The sequence below is a fragment of the Meriones unguiculatus genome, chromosome 14 (assembly GCF_030254825.1).
Source record: "Meriones unguiculatus strain TT.TT164.6M chromosome 14, Bangor_MerUng_6.1, whole genome shotgun sequence".
In the NCBI taxonomy this organism is placed as follows: Eukaryota; Metazoa; Chordata; class Mammalia; order Rodentia; family Muridae; genus Meriones; species Meriones unguiculatus.
Window position 1 is genome coordinate 86,738,636 of NC_083361.1, and position 22,940 is coordinate 86,761,575.

The 22,940-nt window shown below is 54.0% G+C and overlaps 1 protein-coding gene across 6 annotated transcripts in view; it reads left to right on the forward strand.

Annotated features, from left to right (window-relative positions):
• The window catches only part of Pde2a (phosphodiesterase 2A), a 90,474-nt gene that overhangs the window by 44,731 nt on the left and 22,803 nt on the right, over positions 1-22,940 (forward strand). For 5 of the 6 annotated variants that reach the window (XM_021640975.2, XM_021640978.2, XM_021640979.2 and 2 more), the window contains 2 exons: positions 14,789-14,878; positions 17,725-17,813. In XM_021640975.2, coding sequence (XP_021496650.1) covers positions 14,789-14,878; positions 17,725-17,813 — 179 coding nt within the window. Of the gene's footprint in view, positions 1-6,276; positions 6,298-14,788; positions 14,879-17,724; positions 17,814-22,940 lie in introns of those variants that run through there. The other variant, XM_021640980.2, reaches the window with a different exon arrangement.

Genomic DNA, 22,940 nt, shown 5'->3' on the forward strand with positions numbered 1-22,940 from the left:
TTTTATTATTTTGAGACAGGATTCATTATGTGGCCTGGAACTGTCTATGCAGACCAGGCTGGCTTCAAACTCACATAGATCTGCCTGCCTCTGCCTCTGCCTCTGCCTCTGCCTCTGCCTCTGCCTCTGCCTCTGCCTCTGCCTCTGCCTCTGCCTCTGCCTCTGCCTCTGCCTCTGCCTCTGCCTCTGCCTCTGCCTCTGCCTCTGCCTCTGCCTCTGCCTCTGCCTCTGCCTCTGCCTCTGCCTCTGCCTCTGCCTCTGCCTCTGCCTCTGCCTCTGCCTCTGCCTCTGCCTCTGCCTCTGCCTCTGCCTCTGCCTCTGCCTCTGCCTCTGCCTCCTGAGCGCCGGCATTAAGCATGTTCACCAGCATAGCTGGCCCCAAATAAAGAGGCTTGAAGCACAACCACAAAGAAGAATGCAGGAAGCAGCCGTAGCACCAGATTCAGTAGCTGCCGAGATTCGGACGTGTGTATCTCACATTCAGCCACATTAGCAGTGTTCCTCTTCATTTTTGTTTTCAATTTTCTTTGGTTAAGTTAAAATAAAACTATTTAATTGTGGTAAAACACACACAGGAGAGTTTTCTGTCCTTAAATGTGTTCACATTGTTTCTGAACCAAGCTCCAAACTTTTTTCATCTCCCAAACAAAGTCTACCTATGAAAAAGCCTCCTGCCCACCCACCCTGTGGCTCCTTCCCACTTCTAGTCTCCAGGGCCCCATCTTGGTGGAATCATGCAGTATTTGCCTTTTGAAGACTGGTTTTTTTATGCCACTGAACATATTGTCCTAGAGGTTCACCTATGTTGGAGCATGTGACAGGACTTTCTTCCTGTATAGGCAAGTGATATCCCAGTGTCCATATTCTTGCCTATCTGTTTGTCCACTGAGGTCCCTCGTGCCGTTTCCACTGTGCAGCCATTGTGGATACTGGGCCAGCGTATCCTTTCTACATAGGTGTAGAAAGGTCCCATCAAGACGCTGCTTTCGATGATCTTGGGTGCATGTTGATAATTGCTCTGGCTGGCCCATAGGGTAACAATCTACATTTGATTTTTCTGTTTTTCTTTTCTTTTTAGTTTCTTAAAAAAAACAAAATTACCTTTTATTTAGTGTGTGTGCAATTGCACACGTGCTTGCACACACCATGGCACACACGTGGAGGTCAGAAGACAGAGCAGTTCTCTCCTCTGCCATGTGGACGGAAGGAATGAAACTCAGGGTTGGTGGCAAGTCATGTCCAGGCCTATTTGTGTCGAGTCAGGGTTATGCTATGTATCCCAGAATGCCTTGGTTTTACGGTCTTCTTGCGTTGGCCCGCTGTGTCCTGGAGTTACCAGTGTGTGCTAGCACGCTAGGCCGTTTCAGTAGTTACTTACTTCAGAAGTGGTCTCCAGGTCTCTCGGCATCTGTGTCATTTTCCAGTCCCACCCACAGAGCATAGGGGTTCTGTCCCTCCACACCTCAGCCAACCCTTGCTGTTTTCTGGATTTACTGGACAAGAGCCTTCCTAACAGGCGTGACGTGGCCTCTTGCTGTGATTTTGATTTTCTTTTTCTAAGTGACTAGAGATGTTGAATGCCCTTCCTCATGGCCGTCTTTTCCATGTATCTTCTCTGGGGAAATGTCCATGCAACTCCTTTGTCCATACGTTAGGTTGGATTGTTTGTTTTCTGCTGCTGTTGGGTCATAGGAGTTCCTTATGTAGTAAACCTTTATGAGATACAAGATTTTCAAGTGTTTTTTTTCCCCTCTCGTTCTGTGGGCCACTATGCTGAAATATTTTTATTTTATTTTCAGCTTTCTTGGCAGGCTTGCTTGTGGCGTTTTCACTTACACTGAGTGTGCTGACTCCCTCACCCTCCCCTTCCACTTCTGGTTTCCCTGATGCTCCCATCCCCTCTTCAGCCCTTCTACCCGGTGTCCACCCTGCTACTTTCAAATTACATTCATTCCTTTATTTACTGTGGCGGCTGAAAGGTCCTGGGTGGCATGGAAATGAAATGGAGTGACAGCCAGCGTGGAAGGCTTACCTGGCGCTGTGAAAGGGTGAGACACTGGCCCGGTGTGATGTGTGATTCGCAGAATGTGAGACATTCCGAGTGAAGGTGACAGCCAGTGTGGGGCACTGTGGGCAGTGGAGTGACCCTGGGTTATCACGTATGCGGGGCCTGCTGGGAGAAGGTGACAGTGATTTTGTCCTTGTGTGAGAACTTGGGGTACCGTGTGTGGCATTGAGCGTAGAGAGGTGAGAGGGACTGAAGATGTTTTGTGAGTGACTGTGTCTGGGTCAGTCCCAGCCATATTTGCTGACCACCGGGGGGGGGGAGGATGGACATTGTAGCATGAACAAGAGAAATTCTCAACTGGGATAGACATATTGTCTATGAGAGATGTGAGGAACCCTTCCTTGCCCAGATACCAGGAAAGATTGGAAGGTGAGGCTGCCTCTCCCTGGAGGCTGACCAAACTGACCAAGGCTGTTGGTGGGATCATGGGACGCATTCCCCATGCTGGGTGAGAGCTCTGCCTCTTGGGGTGCTTCCCCCTCAACCCTGGAGCTTCAGCGTTTAGCTGACAGAGCACCCGTGGGAGCGCCTGTGAGAGATGTCTGCCCTCTTCTCTCTCCCTGTTCTCTCTCTCCTGGTGGTGGCACATCTATTTGCTCCTGCTTTCCTTTCTCCCAGACCCCCACTGGACTCACCAGCCCGTGAGCCTCCAGCACGGGTTCCTGAGGCCTCATTCAATTAAGACCGATGCAATTTGCTCATGGAAAAGAAAAAAAAAACATAATTTTGTTAATCACACCAGTAGGGGATCTGGGCCTACTGATGGGGAAAGCAGGGAAGGGTAGAAGGCTCATACCAACAGCTGAGGACACGGGTGTCCACTGCCTGTCCCAGGACCCTAACCACTGCCTTAGGTTCTTTTAGGAGCCAACAGGGTTTAAAGCTTGGGTCACCCCAAACCCAGATAGAGGCTGTGACACAGGCGCCTACCCGCCACCCCCACAGGTTTTCCTGGTTGGGTCCCCACCTGTTTCCTAGTATGATCATGAGGGTTGGGTGTGGGGGGGTTCTCAGAGTCGCTGTGCTGGGTTTGCTGGGCTCAGCATCTCAGCTGAAGGACGTTCTCCTGGAATGGGAGGGTTCAGGTTGGGTCAAGGGGTTAGGGTCCTAGAAGGGGACATAGGAAGGGGTGTGTCACCCTGCAAGCCTCACCTGAAATATGACATTCTAGTTTCAGAGTCAGAGCCCCTCCAGTCCAGGCTGTCCTGGAGGGAGGACAGGAAGAAAGGGAGCTGCCATGTGCTTGTTAGCTACAAGGCCGGTGCATCTCAGCCTTATCTCTTAGACACGGACTCCAGAGGAGCTGATGAGGCTGGAATTGAGTTTTCTCTCCTCACTGAGGCTTTCCTTTCTCAGCTTGCCCAGAGGTGGTCCCGGGCACCTGCAGCCAGCCGAGGCAGACTTGTCTAGCTCTGGGGAAGCTTCTGTTTGCAGATCAGGGAGGGCTTGTTGTTTGTTTGGTTGTTGTTGTTGTTGTTTTAAGGTTTGTTGAATGTGTTGTGGCATGTGCTAGAGCAGAGACGTAGGTCCTGATCTCAGAAAGGTGGTGGAGGAGGGGAGTCGTGCACGGTGAGGGGGATCTGACTCTGGTCTGGGGGTGCCAACCCTCGGCTACAGACGCATTCGCTCATTCACAAGAGCAGCCACCAAGCCATTCCTGGTCTCCCAAACAGCTCTACACGCACAGCACACACACAGCACACTCACAGCAACACACTCACAGCACACTCACAGTAAACTCACAGCACACACACACACACAGCACACTCACAGCACACTCACACAGCACACTCACACACACAGCACACATACAGCACACATACAGCACACACACAGCACACTCACAGCACACTCACACAGCACACTCACACACACAGCACACATACAGCACACATACAGCACACACACAGCACACTCACAGCACACTCACAGCACACACACAGCACACTCACAGCACACACACACAGCACACTCACAGCACACTCACAGCACACACACAGCACACACACACACAGCACACACACACACAGCACACTCACAGCACGCACACACACACACACAGCACACTCACAGCACACACACACACACACACAGCACACTCACAGCACACTCACACAGCACACTCACACACACAGTACACATACAGCACACACACAGCACACTCACAGCACACACACAGCACACACACAGCACACACACACAGCACACACACACAGCACACTCACAGCACACTCACAGCACACACACAGCACACACACACACAGCACACACACACACACACAGCACACACACAGCACACACACACACACAGCACACTCACAGCACACATACACAGCACACTCACAGCACACACACAGCACACACACAGCACACTCACAGCACACTCACACACACAGCACACTCACAGCACACACACAGCACACACACAGCACACACACAGCACACTCACAGCACACACACAGCACACTCACAGCACACTCACAGCACACTCACAGCACACACACACAGCACACACACAGCACACTCACAGCACACTCACAGCACACTCACAGCACACACACAGCTCACAGCACACTCACAGCACACACAGCACACACACACAGCACACTCACAGCACACACACAGCACACTCACAGCACACACACAGCACACTCACAGCACATTCACAGCACACATACACACACATACACACACACACACAGCACACTCACAGCACACATACACACACACACAGCACACTCACAGCACACATACACAGCACACTCACAGCACACACACACACACAGCACACACACACACAGCACACACACACACACACAGCACACACGCATACACACACGGCATACTCACACACAGCACACTCACAGCACACACACACACACACAGCACACACACACACACACAGCACACTCACAGCACACATACACAGCACACTCACAGCACACACACACACAGCACACATGGCACAGTCACACACAGCACACTCACAGCACACACACACACACACAGCACACACACACACAGCACACACACACACAGCACACACACACACAGCACACACACACACAGCACACACACACAGCACACACACAGCACACACACACACAGCACACACGCATACACACACGGCACACTCACAGCACACACACACTGCATACTCACACACAGCACACTCACACACAGCACACTCATAGCACACACATACACACACATACACAGCACACTCACAACACACACAGCACACTCACACACAGCACACTCATAGCACACACATACACCCACATACACAGCACACTCACAACACACACATACACACAGCACACTCACAGCACACACACACACAGCACACTCACAGCACACACACACACACACACACACAGCACACAGGCATACACACGCACACACAACAAACACTCATGTGACCCTTAATGGCCTTATTCACACCTCCCTGGACAGAGGTGGTGAAGACCACCTGGAAATACAGATGGCCACATGGATCCAGGAGACACAGAAGATACATGCACTTTACTGTTACACAGTCTTCCATGGAAGCACAGACCACATACTTTCACACCACAGATGTTTCTGTCTCATGACCCGAGGGACATATTCAGCAATGGTCATGTGATGGTCCCTAGGGACACACCATTATAGATGGCATGTGCTTAGGTCACCAGGAAAGAGAGAGCTCCCAGCTCCCCACAGAGTGAGGGGGAAAAACAGCCAGTTCTGATGAGTGTACCCAGAGTTTTGCAATGAGAAAAGCCTCTCAAATGCTGCTAAAAAATCTCCTTTGCAAAATAAAATTTGTTTTGAATCACCCAGAGGGTCTGAGGTCCCGGGAGGAGGGCATTGTCTTTCAGAGACCCCCGGCTCACAGTTGCCAGCCCTGGTGTGTGGAACTGTAGGAGCATGTGTGTGTGTGTGAGCACATGTGTGCACTAGCCCCAGCTCCCAGGCCCCAAGGATGAGAGGAGGGGAAGTGGGAGAAATTCTGCAGAATCCGGATGTTTGTTCTCTGGCTTCTGGGCCCTCCAAAAGCAAATAAATAGCTTTGGATGCCAGCCTGCCTGCCGGGAGGGGCTGGATGGCAGGCGTGTGAAGAGCCTGCTCTGTCCCTGGAGCCCCACCAGCTGGGATCCTGTACATCAATGTGCAGTGACGGAGGTCCTGGCCAGTTTCTGCTGCGTCTCTCTCTGGGGATTGGCCCTCTCAGCTGAAGAATGGAGGTAGGGAGGAGGTGAGACTGGTCAAGCTTCTCTTGGAGACTGAGATAGACGGTGACACATGGGACCTAGTACAAATGGGAAAAGGCTGGGAGGAGACATGGAGGGGGCAATGGGAGTACAGACATAAGACATGGGCCCCGAAGCCTGCAGGGTCTCCCCACCAACTCTCTGGCTCACTGGAGGGTGTGCTAGGTCCCTGAAGCCTAGCTCTGCCCTGCTGTATGTGAGGGAGCAGGGAGGAAGGAGGTAGGAATGAGAGCCAGAGAACAGGACTGGGTTCCTGGAGGACCAGACCAAAGCTGGGCCGGAAAGGTCAGAAGAGAGGGTGCTGGGGTGTAGGGAATGGGGGACAAGGGTGCCAATGGTGAGGGGTAAAGAGGGTCAGGGGTAGAAGGCACCCATTGAGCAAAGGCCTGAGTTTGAAGACACTGGGTAGGGAAAGAGCCCAGAGAGGAACACAAAGGCAGGGGCATGCCTGAGATGAACCCTATCCAAAAGATTCCTCACCCCAACCCCCAGTAAAGGGCTATTTTTAGGAACAATAAAAGTGCTCGCACATTCCAGCAGGGGCAGGGAGAGGGAAGGGAGGGGCAGGAGTTGGTGCAGAAGAGGGAACCTCTCCTCCCTCAGTTCTCTGGAAGTGCCTTCAAGGGTTTCCTTGGGTCTGTGGGGTGGGGTCGGGGGCTGATCCTGCCTCCCCAGTCCTGTCTCCAGGGTCCCCTCCTGGCTCTCACGTGTTTCCCTGTTTCTGAATTAGTCTCTGTCCCTGAATTTCTCATACTCCCATTCTCCTGGGATTTGGGGAACAGCTGGGATGAGCCAAGTTGTGAGGATGAAGCCAAATACAGTCACAAGAGGAAGCAGTGTGAGACTATGGGATTGACACACACCAGAGAGACAAGCAGACACAGGTCCCTCGGGACGTACTTTGAGGGCTGGAGAAGTCAGGACCAATCCCTAGGCAGGTCAGGACCAATCCCTAGGCAGGTACCATGGGGCAACTACTTCTCCACCTGGCCCCAGGAGAGCCCAGCATTAGACCCAGCACCCTGGTCAGCCCTTCCTGCCTGCTGCAGGCCATACCTCATTCTGTGTCAAGCCAGTGCCATTTAGCATTTATCATCTATTGTGGGCACAGCGGGGGGGGGGGGCTGGATGAGTGGGAGACAAGAGCCTCTAGCCAGGCCTAGGGAGAGAGCCCCATTCCACAGTGTAAGGGTGAGCAGTCTATTCCTTGGCCAAAGTGGCCATTGAGAGGCCCAAAGCCACAGGAGAGAGGGGCCTGCCCATGACTCTAGGGGAGAACCTGGCTAGTCTTTTTGCCTTCTCTAGCCTTCCATGTACCCCATATCAAACTGGGGATCCAATTCCAGACACCTGAGGCCTATAGGATCTGGTCTAATAAGAATTCCTGGGAGGACTGGGGTGGAGATAAGTGTCCCCATGTAGGAAGACTTCCTTGCATACTCCTATGCTGCTCACCTGCTCTTACTGAGGAGCCCTCTGATCCACTGGCTCTAGGCTTTTTTTTTTCCACTATGAGATAATGCCAAAGAGCAGAAGGTCTCCTGGCTTGCCAAGATACCTTGAAAATGCTCTCAAAATTCTCAGTGAGAAGCACCCTCTCATTCCATAGGCTCTGCCTCTTGGACTCTGATCACGCCAGACTTGGGATGCCTCCAGGAGATCCACCTTTCTGCCAGGAGTTCTCAGGCCCCCGGCATTTCTAGGCTCTTGTTGGGGGCCAAGTGATGCCAAGAGCCAGAAGAGCTATGGGCTGATCAGGATGCAGTCCTCTTCCACCCGAAGTGCCTGATCTCATGGGGGAGCCGGATGGGAGAGGGTGACAAGGCAATGACTCACAGACCGCGAAGGAGCATCCATTGTGTAGCGAGGGTCCCAGGAGAGAGTGCCACTTGCTGCTCTCTCACTCTTTTGTCCAATCATTCCTTTGGCCATCGTTTCCTTTGACACATGTCCCTTTCTGCCACGGGTCCAGCTAGTCACCAGCATCTTTCTCCTGAGTGGGCCATTATACCTGACTTTTGGAGGCTTCTGGACTTGCTGTGTCAAGTTCTTGGCCTACCTTCAAGACCATATGGGGGGTAGGGCCACAGATATTCAGGCTCATGGAACCCAGAACTGGAGGCCAACCGGTTTGCTGAGGCCCTTTTTCATGGCGCGCAATCCTTCAGGTCCCTTCTTTCTCGTACACCCTGGGGGAGAGTGGACTCAGCTTCCTTACACCTCCCCAGGCACAACTCTTGAGTCACCAGGTGCTTACACCAGGCTCCACTAAATGTCCCGCTGTGCCCAGTTCAGCCCTCATGGTCACAGAAAGAGGAAAGTCAGAGACTACAGGAAGCCAAGGTGACTAGGTGACGGTGGTGAGGAGAGTGTGGTGGTGTGCTTCAGAGCTCGGCTTCGCCGGCAAGAAACCTGAGGGCTGTGGGGTCAGAGTGGTCCTACTGTGTGGAGGAGGCAGCTGAAGGTGGGGAGGGTGACGAAAGACCAGAACCTGACCTAGATCAACAACATACTAAATCTCCCAGGCAAGCCATCACCTCCTTCCTGTACTCAGCCTTGCCTACCTTCCCACCTTCTCTTTCCATACCCTGTCAACTTCTTCTTCTTCTAATTCTTCTTCTAATTCTTCTTCTCCTCCTCCTCCTCCTCCTCCTCCTCCTTCTTCTTTTTCCCAGTGTCTAACACCACACTTTGCCCTTTGTGGCTCCAAAGACAGTGGGACAGAGGTTCAGCCTGGCTGGGATGGAGTGGGAGGTCCAGGAGGGACTGGCTATGGGTGTGGTGAGAGGAGCCAACAGTGGGGCCAAGTGCCCCCCTCAGCGAGTGGGGTCCCTCGGGAGGCACCGGGACAGGCCCAGGTGTATTCTACAGTGCACGTGTCTCCAGTGTGGCTCAGAGGCTGGGGACGCGGCCCTGTCGGAGTAACAACTGAAGCCAGAGTCTGCGAAGGGTGGTGGGCAGAGGGAGAAGAGGGTATGGTGAGACAACAAAGGGGGAGAGAGGAGGGAGCGAGAGGTAGGAGAAGAGAGAGGCTTCCTGTGGTTCTGGGCTCTTGAGCTGCCAGCAGCTCCTTCCTGTGCTCTGTTGTCACCAACTGACCCCCTTCCTCGATTTTGTGCCCCCCCATTGAGGATCTTTCTTGTGGAGTCTTTTCGTGAGGGGGTAGCATCCAATTGTCATCTAGGCTGCCCTCGCTGGAGCAAGGACCCACCTCCCCTCCATCCTGGTCCTTATCCCTCCTGCCCCCCACCCCACCTTTAAAGTGGGGGTGAGTGAGAGGCACCTCTCAGGGCCAGCAGCAGCAGCAGAAGCTAGGAATTGGGGGAGGGCGATGCAAATTCTTGGACCTCTTCCTAGACCAGCTGAGTCAGAAACTCTGGGGGTGGGGCTAGCACTTTGTATTTCAGCAGCCCTCCAGCTGACTCTGGGGCATGGCAAAGTTTAGGAACCGCTAAGGGACATCTGAAACCACAGCCAGTAATTGAGAAAGACATCTTCCCTTCCCCATAGCCAGAGTCACTCATGGCATTGACATCTGAGTTGCCCAACCTAGCCTCTTTCTTCCTTCTGTCTCTGGCCCAGCTCAGCCTTGCTGTGGGGAGGTCTGTGGATGCAAAGGTTAGCACACACAGGCAGCTCTTGTAATATTTCAGGTGTCAGGTCTGCTAGAGACAGCTCTTTGGGCAGGTGGCAGGCGTGGGCAGATGGGGAGGGGAAGGAGCCGCCTTGTCCTGCCTCCTCTGTTTTCTGCCTCGGTAGCCAGACAGCTGTGAGGAGCCAAAGAAGAAGCTGGGATTCTGGGCTGGGGCTGGGGCTGGGGGCTTCCGTACTCTGAGTTCCAAGGACTCCTAGATAGTTCTACTGAGCACTGTAACTGAACCTCAGCTCTGGCTAGTGGCAGGCACGCGCTGGACAGTGAGATGGATGCACTCCCCCATTCTCTGGGAAAGATTAGGAAATGGGTGTGCTGCCTGCCCGAACGGGAGGCTGGAGACCAAGAGGAACTGGGGGGTGACCGCTGCAGACTTCTGGTTTGCCCTACCATGGCCACTTTCTGGAACCTCTATTCACGGCTGCACGCCTTTGGTCTGGTGTTCCTCTCCCTACACCCCCTCCCCGCGCACCCCACGCTCTCAAGATGGTTTCTTGGAGATCTGGGGGAGGAGTGGGCAGGAGCGACAGGAGTGATGGGGGTGGGGAGTGTGCAGGAAAGAGAAGGAGGGTGGCTGGAGAAGCCATCCAGGAGAAAGAGCCAGGATGTGGAGGTGGAAACGATGTGGCAAGACAGGAGAACAGCATGTGACAGAGGGACATCGGCTAGAGAACGATGGGAGAGGCAGAGAAGCACTCAGAAGGGTCAGAAGAGCCTGGTCCATAGGGATGAAAAAAAAAATACAAGCAGGCAGAGGAGCTCCAGGGACCTGGGGGAATCTCCCTTTGGAGGAGGATATCAGATTCCAGTCTTCGAGGACATCCCTTAACCATAGTCCAGGGGGAGACCAGAGTCAGCAAGATTGGATGAGTCAGCAGATATGGTCTGGGGTACAGTTTGGCTCTTACTCAGGAGTTTGATGTTATTACTTTATTGTGGCGGAGGGGGGGTGAGGGGGGGTGAGGGAGGTTGTGTGTGTCAGGTGCCGGCAGTGGGGAGAGCAGATGGCAAGTTTGTGATGTGGGAAAGACACGGAAGTGAAATAAGATTATCTGCTGTCAGTGGCCCTTGGCTTGAAGCCATCTGTCCCTCCGGTGGCTCCAAAGGGGAGAAGACCAGTTTCTGGTGTCATATAACCTTGGGCTTTGTGAAGGAATTAGAAGCAGTCTGGACCCTCTGATCTCCCCCAAATGAGATCGTACATGCTAATCCAGGCCCAAGTTTCAGAAAGCTAGCAGCCTTCCTGGTTTCACAGAAACCCTGGTTCCAGGTTTCTCCTTTCTTTGTACCTGGGGAGAAAGACGTGAGAATGGCGCTGTCTGCGGTGCTGACGGCAGCTTAGCCCACAGCAGCAGGTAGAGAAGAGCAGGTGAGGGGCCCGCAGAGAGCAAGAAGGCTCTGCTTGTTCATCCTCCCTCCTGCCGGCCACAAACTACCAGCAACCCTCCGCCCGCTTTCCCACCCACTCACCATCTACCCATCTATTCGTCCACCATCTGCCCACTCACCTATTTTCCTAAGCACACGTTTATCTACCCATCCACAGGTCCCGCTTTTCCCATCCACTCACCATTCACCTATTTTTCAACCTACCCACTTACCCTCATCAAATTAAACCATAAAACCACAGAACTAGACTTAGCCAAGGTTCAGAACAGGAAAGGGGTGTGTTCAAGGCCACCTGCAGCGCCTGTCGTCAATCTGGGACGGGCTGGAAGTCGTTGCTCTTGTTTGTGCGCCACAGGTTCTCCCCTGGGGTCTGGGAAATTGCCTGCTTGTTACGCTGATATTTACATGGGTATTTGTTCACAGAAGCTGCAAGGACAGGAAATGTGACTGCCTCCACCCGCCCTGAGCCAGGGCTCTTGTGCATGTGCTCACATGCTTCGTGCACTCGCACACACACGTGTGTGTGTGTGTGTGTGTGTGTGTGTTTGCATCCTCCTAAGTGCTCAGTCCTGTGCTCAGTGGCTATGTGGCTGCATTTCTCCGTGTGTGCATATATGAAGCATCTACATGCAGGTGCGGGCTAAGGTGATACACGGCAGCATGTATGTGGCACACAGAAGCCTGTGGAGTGCACGGGAGCCTGTGGGCAGAAATGGCTGTTTTCCCCTCTGTGTTCTTCCGAGAGCCCGGAGAGCTAGCCCTGTTCGAGGCTGGCTCCCCGCTGTGCCTCCGTTTCAGGAATTGCCCCATTTCCCACTCACAGCTGCTCCCGCCCCCAAGGCTGCAGCTCTGTGCCCAGGCAGGCTTTGAACCTGGCTCCCCTCCCCCAGCTGCTGTAGTGGTTACCCTCAGACTGGGATTCACTGGTGAAGTGGCATTTGAGCGAGCTGGAAAGTCCCCTCTGAGGGCCAGATCTGAAGCAGCTGCTTCCCTCAGTGCTTCCTACAGAAAACACCCCTCCTCCTGGGCAGGTCAGACTCCAAAGCAGATGGAGAGATGGCCGCTAGTCTGCATCCTACTTACTCAGCCAAAGACGGAGGACCCCTCCTTGCCGGTGCCCCAACTCTCCCCACTTTCCTGCCCTCAGACTAAAAAGTCACAGAAACTGATCAATCAGAACAAAGGCCAGGCAAGCAGGAACCAAGTAGAGTAAAGACAGCTCAGGGCACCCGCCAATCCAAACAAAGGGCAGGTTGAGGAGCTGGCCAATCAGAGCAAAGGACACACTGATTTCTCTAAGCCCCTGGTGTTGGGGGGAGGATGGGAGTTGGGTTCTGAATATGCTCAGATAGGGGTGGAAGATCTGAAGGTTTGGGTAATCTCTGGCCCACCACAAATGGGCCATTGTTTCTTTTTGAGCCTCAGTTTCCACATCTCTCAAATGGGAGACAGTTATCTACAGCCTGTGGTTTTGGAAATTTCTCTTGCATATGAGGCTCACTCCATCTTTTTAGCTGCATCCCTTATACCCACGGCAGATATCACAAAGGTCAGACCATCTCTGGGCTCTTCTTGGCGATCCTCCTGCCTCCACACAGGAATAGGTCTACATGAGCACCACCAAATAGAGTCCTGTTCTTAGAGCACCAGTCTGGAGAGTGTGGGTGAAGAATTGTTATTATTACTATTACTATTATTATTATTATTATTATATTTTTCTGGGCATGGAATCATCCCTCTGTGTGGTCTTTAGCCTTGGCTTAGTAGCCTGGGGCAGTGCTGTGCTAGCAGGTGATACGAGCATCTTTGGCATATGTGCTACCTGAGGAAGTAGTTATTCCCGTGAGAACCTAGAAGAGCCTGATATCCTGCTGGGTATCATCGAGGATGTAGGGCTCTATGGAAGGGCGGCACTGAGGCTGTGCAAGCTGTGCCCGAGGGTCGCAAGCAAGCAGACTTAGGATGTGTTGTTTGGAATCAACTGCTTTCACTATCCAAGAGTGGCTACACTTCAGCCATGAGCAAGACTTGGTGCACCCTTGACAGTGGGAGAGATCAAAGAAAGGTCAGGCATGGAAGGCAAGGCCCGCTGTTGCCCCTCCCACTGGGAAGACAGTGTGGGGGAGAGGCCGTAGCCACGGAGACTTGGCAGTGGCATTTGGAGCTGGCACCTGGAGGAACCCCAGGCTTCATTCTTGACAACCCTGGGAGATGGGAAGCCAGAATTCCCGCCCCTTTCATCTGGTGGCCTCAGCATTGGCTGTGTGGCGGTGCTGGAAAGGGGTGTCAGCTTCCTGTGAGCTCTTTTGGGTCCCCTGGCCATTCAGTGACCACAGAGCTCACCCCCCATTCTGGGGCGTCTGAGGAAGTAAAGACGTGGCAGGTAACAGAGGCGCTTCAGGCTGAGCCTCCCTGAGATATCCAGTCTTAGCCACATGCTGGATTCGGATCCTACCTCCTACCTTGAGAGAGTCATATCATTTGGGTAAATCTCATCTCGTTCTTACCTGGGACACTAGGAATTGGGGATGGTTTAAGCACATTACAGAAATGAGGGGTTTGCACATCCCCTGTTTGGGCTAACAACTTTCTGTGAACATAACTCTGATGTTTCAGCATTTTAATTTATATCAACTGTGTGCATACTATGGCGTCCACTAAGACCTTCAACTTGACATCATTTTCACAGGAATGGGGCCCCTACAAGCCATGCCTCCTCCATCCCATAGTTGCTCACTTTGCACCCTAAACACAGACATACAGGGAAGGCATCAGGAAGGACTTCCAAGGATCGGGGAGACGGGGCACAGCTGGGTGGATGGTGTGAGTCACCGTGCTGCCTTGGCCTTGCTCCCCTCTTCCATTACCTTTCTCTTTGATCCCCTGCGGTTCTGGCCAAATTAATAGAGCGAGAAGAAGAGACCTTTGTTGTCTCAGTTCCGGATCTCCAAGGACGAGGCCTGTTCCTGGGAGGGGAAGGCTAGGAGGCAATCAAGGCTAACTGCCTTCCCTGCCTGTAGTGACCTAACTCTCATGCCTGCCTTTTTTGTGCTCCAGAGCCCCTATGATGGCTGCTTTCCACCCAGCCCTAACTCAGCTGAAACTGGCATATGACCACAGTTCCTCCAACATACAGAGGACAGAGTTGTCCCTTTCCTAAAGGCAGGAAACCTGGGTTGATTCCAGGCTTGACTTCATAACTCACTGTGAGGCCTTGGCGAGGCCCCTGGTCCACCTCTAAGCCTCAGTTTCCCCTTATGCAAGGTGAGGGGACTTGGTCAGTCTTTGGCCTTAATACTGCGGGGGTCTGATGCTCTAAGCTCAGGCGTGTAGGTTGTCTCTGGGATGCACCCGCAGTCCCTGTGCGCAGAATTCTGCCTGGGCCACCAGGCAGACTCACCCCCGCTCCTTCTTCTCTTCCAGGACGCTTTGCTGAGCCTGGGCGCTGTTATCGACATTGCGGGCCTGCGACAGGCTGCCAAGGATGCCCTCTCAGCCGTGCTCCCAAGAGTGGTAGGTGTCTTCCCTTCCCACCCTCCCCTCTCAGCCTTTGTTCAGCTCTGAGCTGCACTGCACCCTGCCAGACTGTTGTTTGGGTTTGGGGGCATGTGTATCCGGAGACATTGAGGATAGACATGAAGAAGAACTTCCTGGATATGAGGGTTTGGAGGTCCTAGAGGACTCACTCCTGACTCGTGGATCAGTAGGGCAGGAGGCTGGGCGGTTAGCAGTCCGTAAGCTTCTCCGTCCCGTCACACCTCCATGAATGGGGTGGTAGGTCGAGGGAGGCAACTAAGATCACCTGACCCCTGAGTGCCCTGTTGGGCGCGTGCCTCCCTTCAGCAGCCCTCGGCACTTCTGGCTCCAAAAGCCATTGCTCATTCTTTAAGCAGGAGGCTGGTGAAGCAGCTCCTAGGAGTCAACAAAGCAGTGTCACAGCTGTGCCAGATGGAGGGAGACAGGGGACTTTGGAGGATAGATTCTGAATCAGCGTAAGGAGCATGAACAACTTCACGGGGAAGGAAAGGTCTAAACTAAATCCCCTCGAACACCCTCTCCCTGCTCTACACACTGGACCAACTCCGGATGCAGCCTTCCCACACTAGCGCCTATCGTCCCTGGCTGAGTGATGGATGGGCCTCCAGAGGCCCAGAGAGGGAGGGTACTTCACCGAAGACACACAGCATGACAGGGACGAATGGGGCTTGGCATCTCTGCACCCCTATTCCCTGCCCCTGTCCTCAGCTCTGTCTTCCCCAAACCTCCTAGAAGTTCAGCACCCAGGAGGAGGGCTAATGACTGAGCTTTATTGAGCGTGAAATTGGTAGGAAGTGGGTGGTGTGTTGGCGCCCAAAAATAAATTCTCTGGGAGAGGGTTGTGACTGAGACAACATCTGCCCTGGGGTGGAGGAACATCTGGATGGCGAGGGTGGGGGAAGCTGGCAGATCAGTGCTTGTGGACTTGCCCTGCAAGCCTTGAGGCTGGCGCGTGTGTGTGTGTGTGTGTGTGTGTGTGTGTGTGTAGGAGGGGGTGAATGGCTGGCTTGGTGCCCGGCTAACTACAGCCTAAAGCTAGGGCTGAGATGACAGCGGAGGTCCAAGAGGCAGTGAGATGTTACTCAGGAGGCCAACGATGGGCTGGGGGAGCCCAGGCTTGGGGGAGCCTCTGCTTGACTGTGGGAGGAGCTGGGCCCTGGGAGGTGGGGGCTGGGGGAGCCCAGGCTTGGGGGAGCCTCTGCTTGACTGTGGGAGGAGCTGGGCCTGGGAGGTGGGGGCTGGGGGAGGAGGGCTGCAGCACCTGGCTTCCTCATCAGCACCCATTGTGGCAGGCAGCCCCAGTGCAGATGGTGCTGATGTGTACGAAAAGCAACCCTCCTACCCAGTAAACTCGGCTAAATTTAACCAGGGTGGCTGAGCATGCGGGTGGAAGGCACGGACACACGGAAGTGAAGGCGGCTCTGCCCCCGCCACCCCAAGACTGTCCACCTTTCTCTGGGGGGAGGGGCTCTTGAGCACAGGGCACCCTGATAGGCTCTTAACCTGTTTGAGCAAAATGAACACACGAAAGCAAGCAAGCAAGCAAACAAACAAAAACCCTCCAGAGCTGCTGCCCGGACTACGAGGGAGGAGGCTGGGCAGAGCTGAGGGTGGCGGCTCCCTCCAAGTGGCTCCTTGTCCCTGGATTCTGGCCCAGAGGCTGGGCATGGTGGCTCACACTTGTGAGCCCAACACTTGGGAGGCCAAAGCAGGACTGCCACAAGTCCTCAGCCAGCTTTAACCACACAGTGAGCGTGAGGTCAGCCTGAGCAACATGAGAGAGCTGGTCTCAAAAGCAAAAACAAACACCTTGAACAAAACTCCCAGTTGGAGCCCAGACCCACACCCCCGAAGCCAAGGGAGAGCTGAACCTTCCCAGAGTCTGCTCCTGCCCTCTGTCTCCTGGGTCCTGTAATTGCTACCTCACATCGGGACAACTGAACCCAGCTTAGGGTCACAGGAGGTCATGGTAGGGAATCTCCTGTAGAATAGCCAAGGGCCACAAAGCAGCTGGCGGAGCTGTGGCTTCACAGTCTGCTTTGGTCCCCAAGCTTCCTGAGAGAGGGCTTTCAATAGCTCCTCCCAAAGGGGGAGGGTGGCCAACAGGTGCTGGGTGGCCACTGCCTCTAGGGGTCTCCCTGTGGAGTTGTGAGGCAACTCCAGCCAGGAAGCTGCAACGAAGCTGGTCTGTCCTCGGGAGGGAGAACTGCTGAACCAAAGACCCGAGAAGCTTCTAGCCAGTGCTTCCAACTCACCCTGAGCAATGGTTGATCTGAAATGCAAACTTGCTCAGTCTCTGCTCCCATCTGTGTCTAAGGCCCTTCAGCCTCAGCCCTACTCACTAGAAGTCAGGCACTCCTTCATAGCCCTTTACTCCACTGTCAATCCTGAAGTGTGCCTGCTCTCCGTGCCACTCTGGCCTACCTGTCTTGGCCAGTTCCGAGCCTCACCCACACCCCAAGTGGGGGCAGTCACAGCCAAAAGACTGCTTCTTCTGGGAAGGCCTCCAGGGCGCCACCAAGTACAGGCACAGTGCCCCAGCTATAGTTTCCTGGCTTGGATCATGGGGCTGTTGGAAGGAGGAAGCGTCCTAAGCCACTGTAGCCTGCATGCCATACCAAGTATGGTTGCCAGATGCCTGAGGCGGGAGTTCAAGGTGGGGTGATTGGTTCACACCTTGGATCCGTTGTCATCAGTAAGACTCATGGATCTCCGCCTGCCCAGAACCCCTTCCCAAGCTCTGGCCCCACGCGCCCCGTCGCCATGCTGTGGACAGACTAGGCAGCCTCTCCTCAGGGTCTCATGAGCACTTTCGGTCCTAGGAGACTGTGTACACCTACCTGCTGGATGGGGCGTCCAGGCTGGTGTGTGAGGACCCCCCTCATGAGCTGCCACAGGAAGGAAAAATCCGGTAAGTCATTCTCTGCCTGTCCTCTGCCCTCTGGCTCTGCCGAGAGCTTTCCGGGGTGAGGCCCCTTCCAGGATCATCTGGTCCACCCCCAACTTCAGTCTCCCTGCCAGGCTGGTCCCCAGTTCAGAAGATGGGAGTTTTATCTCCTCCTATGTTGGGGAAGTGGTGAGTGGGACAGGGTCTCTCTTCATAGAGGTTTTATTTTCAATAGAGGTTTTTTTCTTTTCCTTCCTTCCTTCCTTCCTTCCTTCCTGCCTTTATTTCCTTTTTTTTTTTTTTTAATACAAAGTCTCGCAGTATAGGCTAGGCTGGTTTTGAACTTGCAGTGATCCTGCTACCTCAGCCTCCCAAGTGTGGGGATTATAGATGGCATCCATCATGTCCATCTCCCAAAGAGTTCTAGATTGTTGGGGCTGCTCGGACAGAGTTGAGGGGGTGAGCGAGAGGGGCCTGCAGCCCCTCCCAGTTCCAACCCCAGCATGCTGTGAGCTTTACCCATGAGCCCCGGGCTTAGAATCCCAGGTTGCCTGGGCTGCGGGAACACATGGTGACAGCTTCCTGTGCCTAAGATCAGAGAAAATGACGTGAGAAGTTTCTAGACTGCTACTGCCTAAGTTTAACTCCCACCTCGCTGTGTACCAGCTGCGTGGCCTCATGAAACTTAGACATCCTCTGCTGTATGATTCCATTTTTCTGCTTTTTAGTGACGCTGTGATGATAGCAGCTTGTAGGTTTGTTGGGAGGATTAAATGATTAAATGATTTAATGTGTTTAGTCTGCTGCGGCTAACAGAGCTCAGCACCCTACGGTTGGGTCCCTGATACCTCTGAGCCCAGTGAGTTCAGCTGCCTCATTTTCCCAGTAGGGTAACATGGAGAGACATGTTCAAGACCACAAGCCAGGGTGAGGCCAAGCTGGGCCTAAGACCCAGTTCCCGGTGGGGGCGGGGAGGTCACAGCCTCCAGAGGACCCATCCTTGTTATGTAAAGACTATAGGAGCACTGGGTAGGGGGCAGAGGGCACAGGGGGGACAGCGAGATAGAGCTGCTTCCAGAAAGCTGTGCTGTCTGGGTCCAGCCTGAAGCTCTTTCAGTAGCTCCAGGGCTGCTACCCTGCCCACTCTTAGTCATAGAAGTCTTGGGAGAATCCCATGTGGAGACACCGGCCTCATGGTCCTGGCTGCTTTCTGGTCCCTGATACCCTGGGCTGGAGGATGGTGGCCTCAGTGAGTTCTCCTGTGGGCAGGAGGAGCTGGCCCACCCCCATTCCCTTGTCCTGCCATAGGCCTTGGAGGTGGGTGATGGTCCACACTTTCCCTTTCAGTTTCTGCTCACAGCTTCTCCCCAGGAGGACTGCAGCTAACAAAGCCACCGTCCCCTCTAGCCTGTGTCCTGTATAGAGGATTTGCCCGGGACGCGGTGACATCAGTGGTGCAGCATTGTCTGGAGGCCCAAACACTTGCTACTTTTTAGCAGTTGAACCCAGGCCTCATGCATGCTGGGCAAGGACTCTCCTGAGCCACATCCCTCAACCCACATGTTTAAACTTTTTATTCTGTGATAGGGTCTCACTAAGTTGCCCAGGCTAGTCTGGAATTCACTCTGTAGCCCAAGCTGTACTCACACTTTCTTCACCTACCACTGGGCCAGATCTTCCGAATCTTAAAGATAAAAAAAACCTGGGCCAGGTTGTGGTGGCACACACCTTTAATCCCAGCACTCTGGAGGCAGAGGCAGGCAAATGTCGGTGAGTTTGAGGCCAGCCTGTTCTACAGAGTGAGTTCTAAGATAGCCAGGGCTACACAGAGAAACCTGGTCTCAGAAACAAAACAAAACAAAAATAAACCAAACAAATAAACAAACAAAAAGCAGGAATGTCCCTTTTCTCTACTGAGCCAGGCCCTCTCACCCACAGTTCTCCACTTGATGTTAGCTCACCCCCTCCAGGAACTCTCCCAGCAGTCTGGGAAGGCATTCCTGGGACTGGGAAGAGGTGTGCGGAATGGCAGGCTCCTTTCTGTGGAGCTTGCCCTCTCTGATGCCTGGCTCCCGTGTGGAGTCGGTGGTATCGGCAGCATGCACAGCTTGCAGCTTGGAGGGGCTCTGACCTCAGCGGCCTGCTGAGCACCCTCCGAGCCACAGCTTCATGTCCAGCAAAGCCTTTGGAAGGGACAGTTAGAAGTGAATGCTCTAATGCCGCTAGCCCAGAACTCCACGGAGATGGGACAGAAGAGCCAGGGATTCCAGAAGGCAGAAAGGGCAAGAGGGCCCGGGAGTGGCATCACAGGGCATAGACCTTAGCAAGCAGTCAGGCCAGTAAGAACTGGGGCGGATGCTCCTACCTGTGCCCTCTTCTGGAGTCTGTTCTGCCTGCCCACACCTATGTCTGGTGTATGGGGCCTGCGTGAGCTCATGTCCTGCCACTAGGGCCAACAGGTTCAAGAGTGGCCTGCACCCTCTTCTCACATTTTCCCAGCAGCATAAGGCTTGAGCCCCAGACATGTGGACAGCAGATAGGCCTGGATTCTAGCCTAGCCGCATGCCTGCTTCCCACATCTTCCACCCTAGGTGCTTAGCCGCACCCCGTGATTGCTCGTGGCCTTCTACTTCAGCTCAAATAAAGGCTACCCCTGGTTGGCCTTGAGAGAATGAGTTTCCTTTCGGCCTCGGTCTCTTTTTCTGTGAAATGGGTGCAATTTGGGTACAGGCATCTCTCACCATCAAGACAAAGCGGCGACACCTGCCTGTGTGCAGCTACCGTGGGCAGTGGTGGGGGAGGGGTGCTCCCGCAGGAAACCTGGCTTTTGGCGGCTGCTGGCGGCTGCTGGCTGGCAAACAGCAGCAGGTGTGGCTGGAGGCTGGATCATAAACGCAGATAAGGCTGAGGTAATGGACAGAAAAGGGGCTAAGGTGGTGACAGTGAGAGACGGGTGGAGCTCCACCCTCACCTGTCCGGCTCTGCCCCACCCCCCAGTCTGCCGGCTCTCATGGCATGCCCAGTTTAGGATCTCAGACGTGGCTTTCCTTCTGTGTCTTCCAATGCTTGCTTGTACTCTTTGTTCCCCTGAATAACCCTTCCCTGCCTCTGTGGGTCAGCAGAGACATGCACAAGGGGTTCCCTGCTAATGAGAAAGACCCTGTCTTCACAAGGGGCTGGCCACCGTGGCCTCCGCAGGGACAATCTGTCCACGGAGGAGTCCAGGGGTGGAAAGCAAGAGGCTGGGGCTCCAGGGCAGTGTTGCTGTGCTGACAATCCCATCACTTTCTCCCTGGGCCTCCATCTTGCCCTCTGTAAACCATGACTGCCTGCATTCTATTGGCTTCAACAGGAACTCTGGGCTGGGAAGGAGAGAACCCTGTTAGGCTCTGAACCTCAATCTCCTAGTCTGTTTCAGGCTCTAACCAGACAATTGGCACCCCAAAGTCTCAGATTCCCCCTCTGCTAAGTACAGAAACTTCAGGCCTTCTGGCTGCCACTGGGCATACATAGCCTTGGCTACCATTTGCAGGACACATCCTCGAGGCAAACCTGGTCTCTTCTCATGGCAGAGTCCGAATGTCCATCTGGTTTGTCTGGCTGGTCCCATTTCTGGAGTCTCATGTTCTGGCAGAGGACAGCCAGGTGCTGGCCTAGATCATTTGTCTTCAAGAGAGAGATGAAAGGTCAGAGAAATTAATGCTCAGTGAGAGTGCAAGGCTCAGTGATGGATGGAGGAACAGTGAGAGGCAAGATCGGTGATGGATTGAGGTTCAGTGAGTGCAGTTCAGGAGAGACTGGGGTTCAGTGCGGAGATGGTTCAGTGATGGAATGAGGGTCACTCAGTGAGGGGATGGGTGCAGTGAGGGGATGGGTGCAGTGGGAGGGTCAAGGAGACAGTCCACCATGGCAGGGAAGGCATGACAGCAGGACATGAGGCAGGTGGCCAAACTGCAGCCACCGTCATGAAGCAGAGAAGAGGGAAACTTGCACTCAGCTAGCCTCCTTCTTCATGCGCTGTCTGAGATCCCAGCCCACGGGAGGAGCCACCCACATCTAGGATGAGTCTTCCTACACTAATTAGCCCAATCTAGAAAATACCTCACATGCGTGCCCAGAGAGTTGTCTCCAAGGTGATTCCAGACCCGTCAAGCTGACAGTCAGTATAACCTGTCAGAGACTGAGTGAGGGGGTGGGAATCAGTGGGGGGACGGAAACTGAGTGAGGATGTGGGGGATAAGTTAAGCGGGGTTCCGTGAGGTGGGTTGTGCAACAAAGACTCAGTGAGGGCCACGGTGAGGGGGCAGGGTCAGTGCGGTGGGTCAGGACTCAGACAGTGGAATGGGTCAGGGAGAAGTTGGAAATTGTGGGGAAGGGCTCATCAGGAGCGGGCTGGTGAGGCCTGGGTTCCCGAGTGGGGCTGGGGCTTAGTGGGGCTTGTAAAGCATGCCGCTCAGTGAGGATGCAGATATGGGGCGGCCCTCAGTAAAGCAGGGACCAGAGAAGGATGCGGGAGCTCCGGGAGGTGGAAAGAGCCTGCACACGTGGCCTTTCCAGGCTGTTGACCTTACCGACACACAGCTTTCCCCTCTATTCTCTCCATTAAACAAATAGTTGTTAAAAGAACGGAACTGTCATAAACTCCACGCCCGTTCCTCTCTGCACTCCGCGCCCATCTGTCTTTTTCTTCAGTGGGGCAGGCCGTGACCACCCTGGCACCAGGACTGAGTCACTGGCAGTTAGTCTGGGCAGCTGTGCTTCGGGATTGAGTCCCCTGCCGCCAGTCCTCAGCATCAGCTGGAAATGGCAGGGAGAGTTCAGAAGAGGCAGGAGGCTCCCAGGGAAGGGGAATGGGAAGAGCTCTGGGGTGTGGCCATAGTCACACCCCTCCCAGGTGCTGGGGAACCCCACCTCAGCAACCACTACTTACAGCCTGTGGGCATTTGAGGAGCATTCAGGGGTACATATTCAAGGAAGGATGTGACCAAGGAAATGGATGACCATGGGAGTGTGTGAATCACGCCCCCTCTCTGAGGCTGTGTGCTGTGACAGGACCAGGGGAAGACAGAATTCAGAGCAAGGTGTCAAAGCTTCCTAAGGGTTCAGGATTTGTGCCTGGTGAGGGCCCAGTTCCAGTCAAGGCAGCTCTGT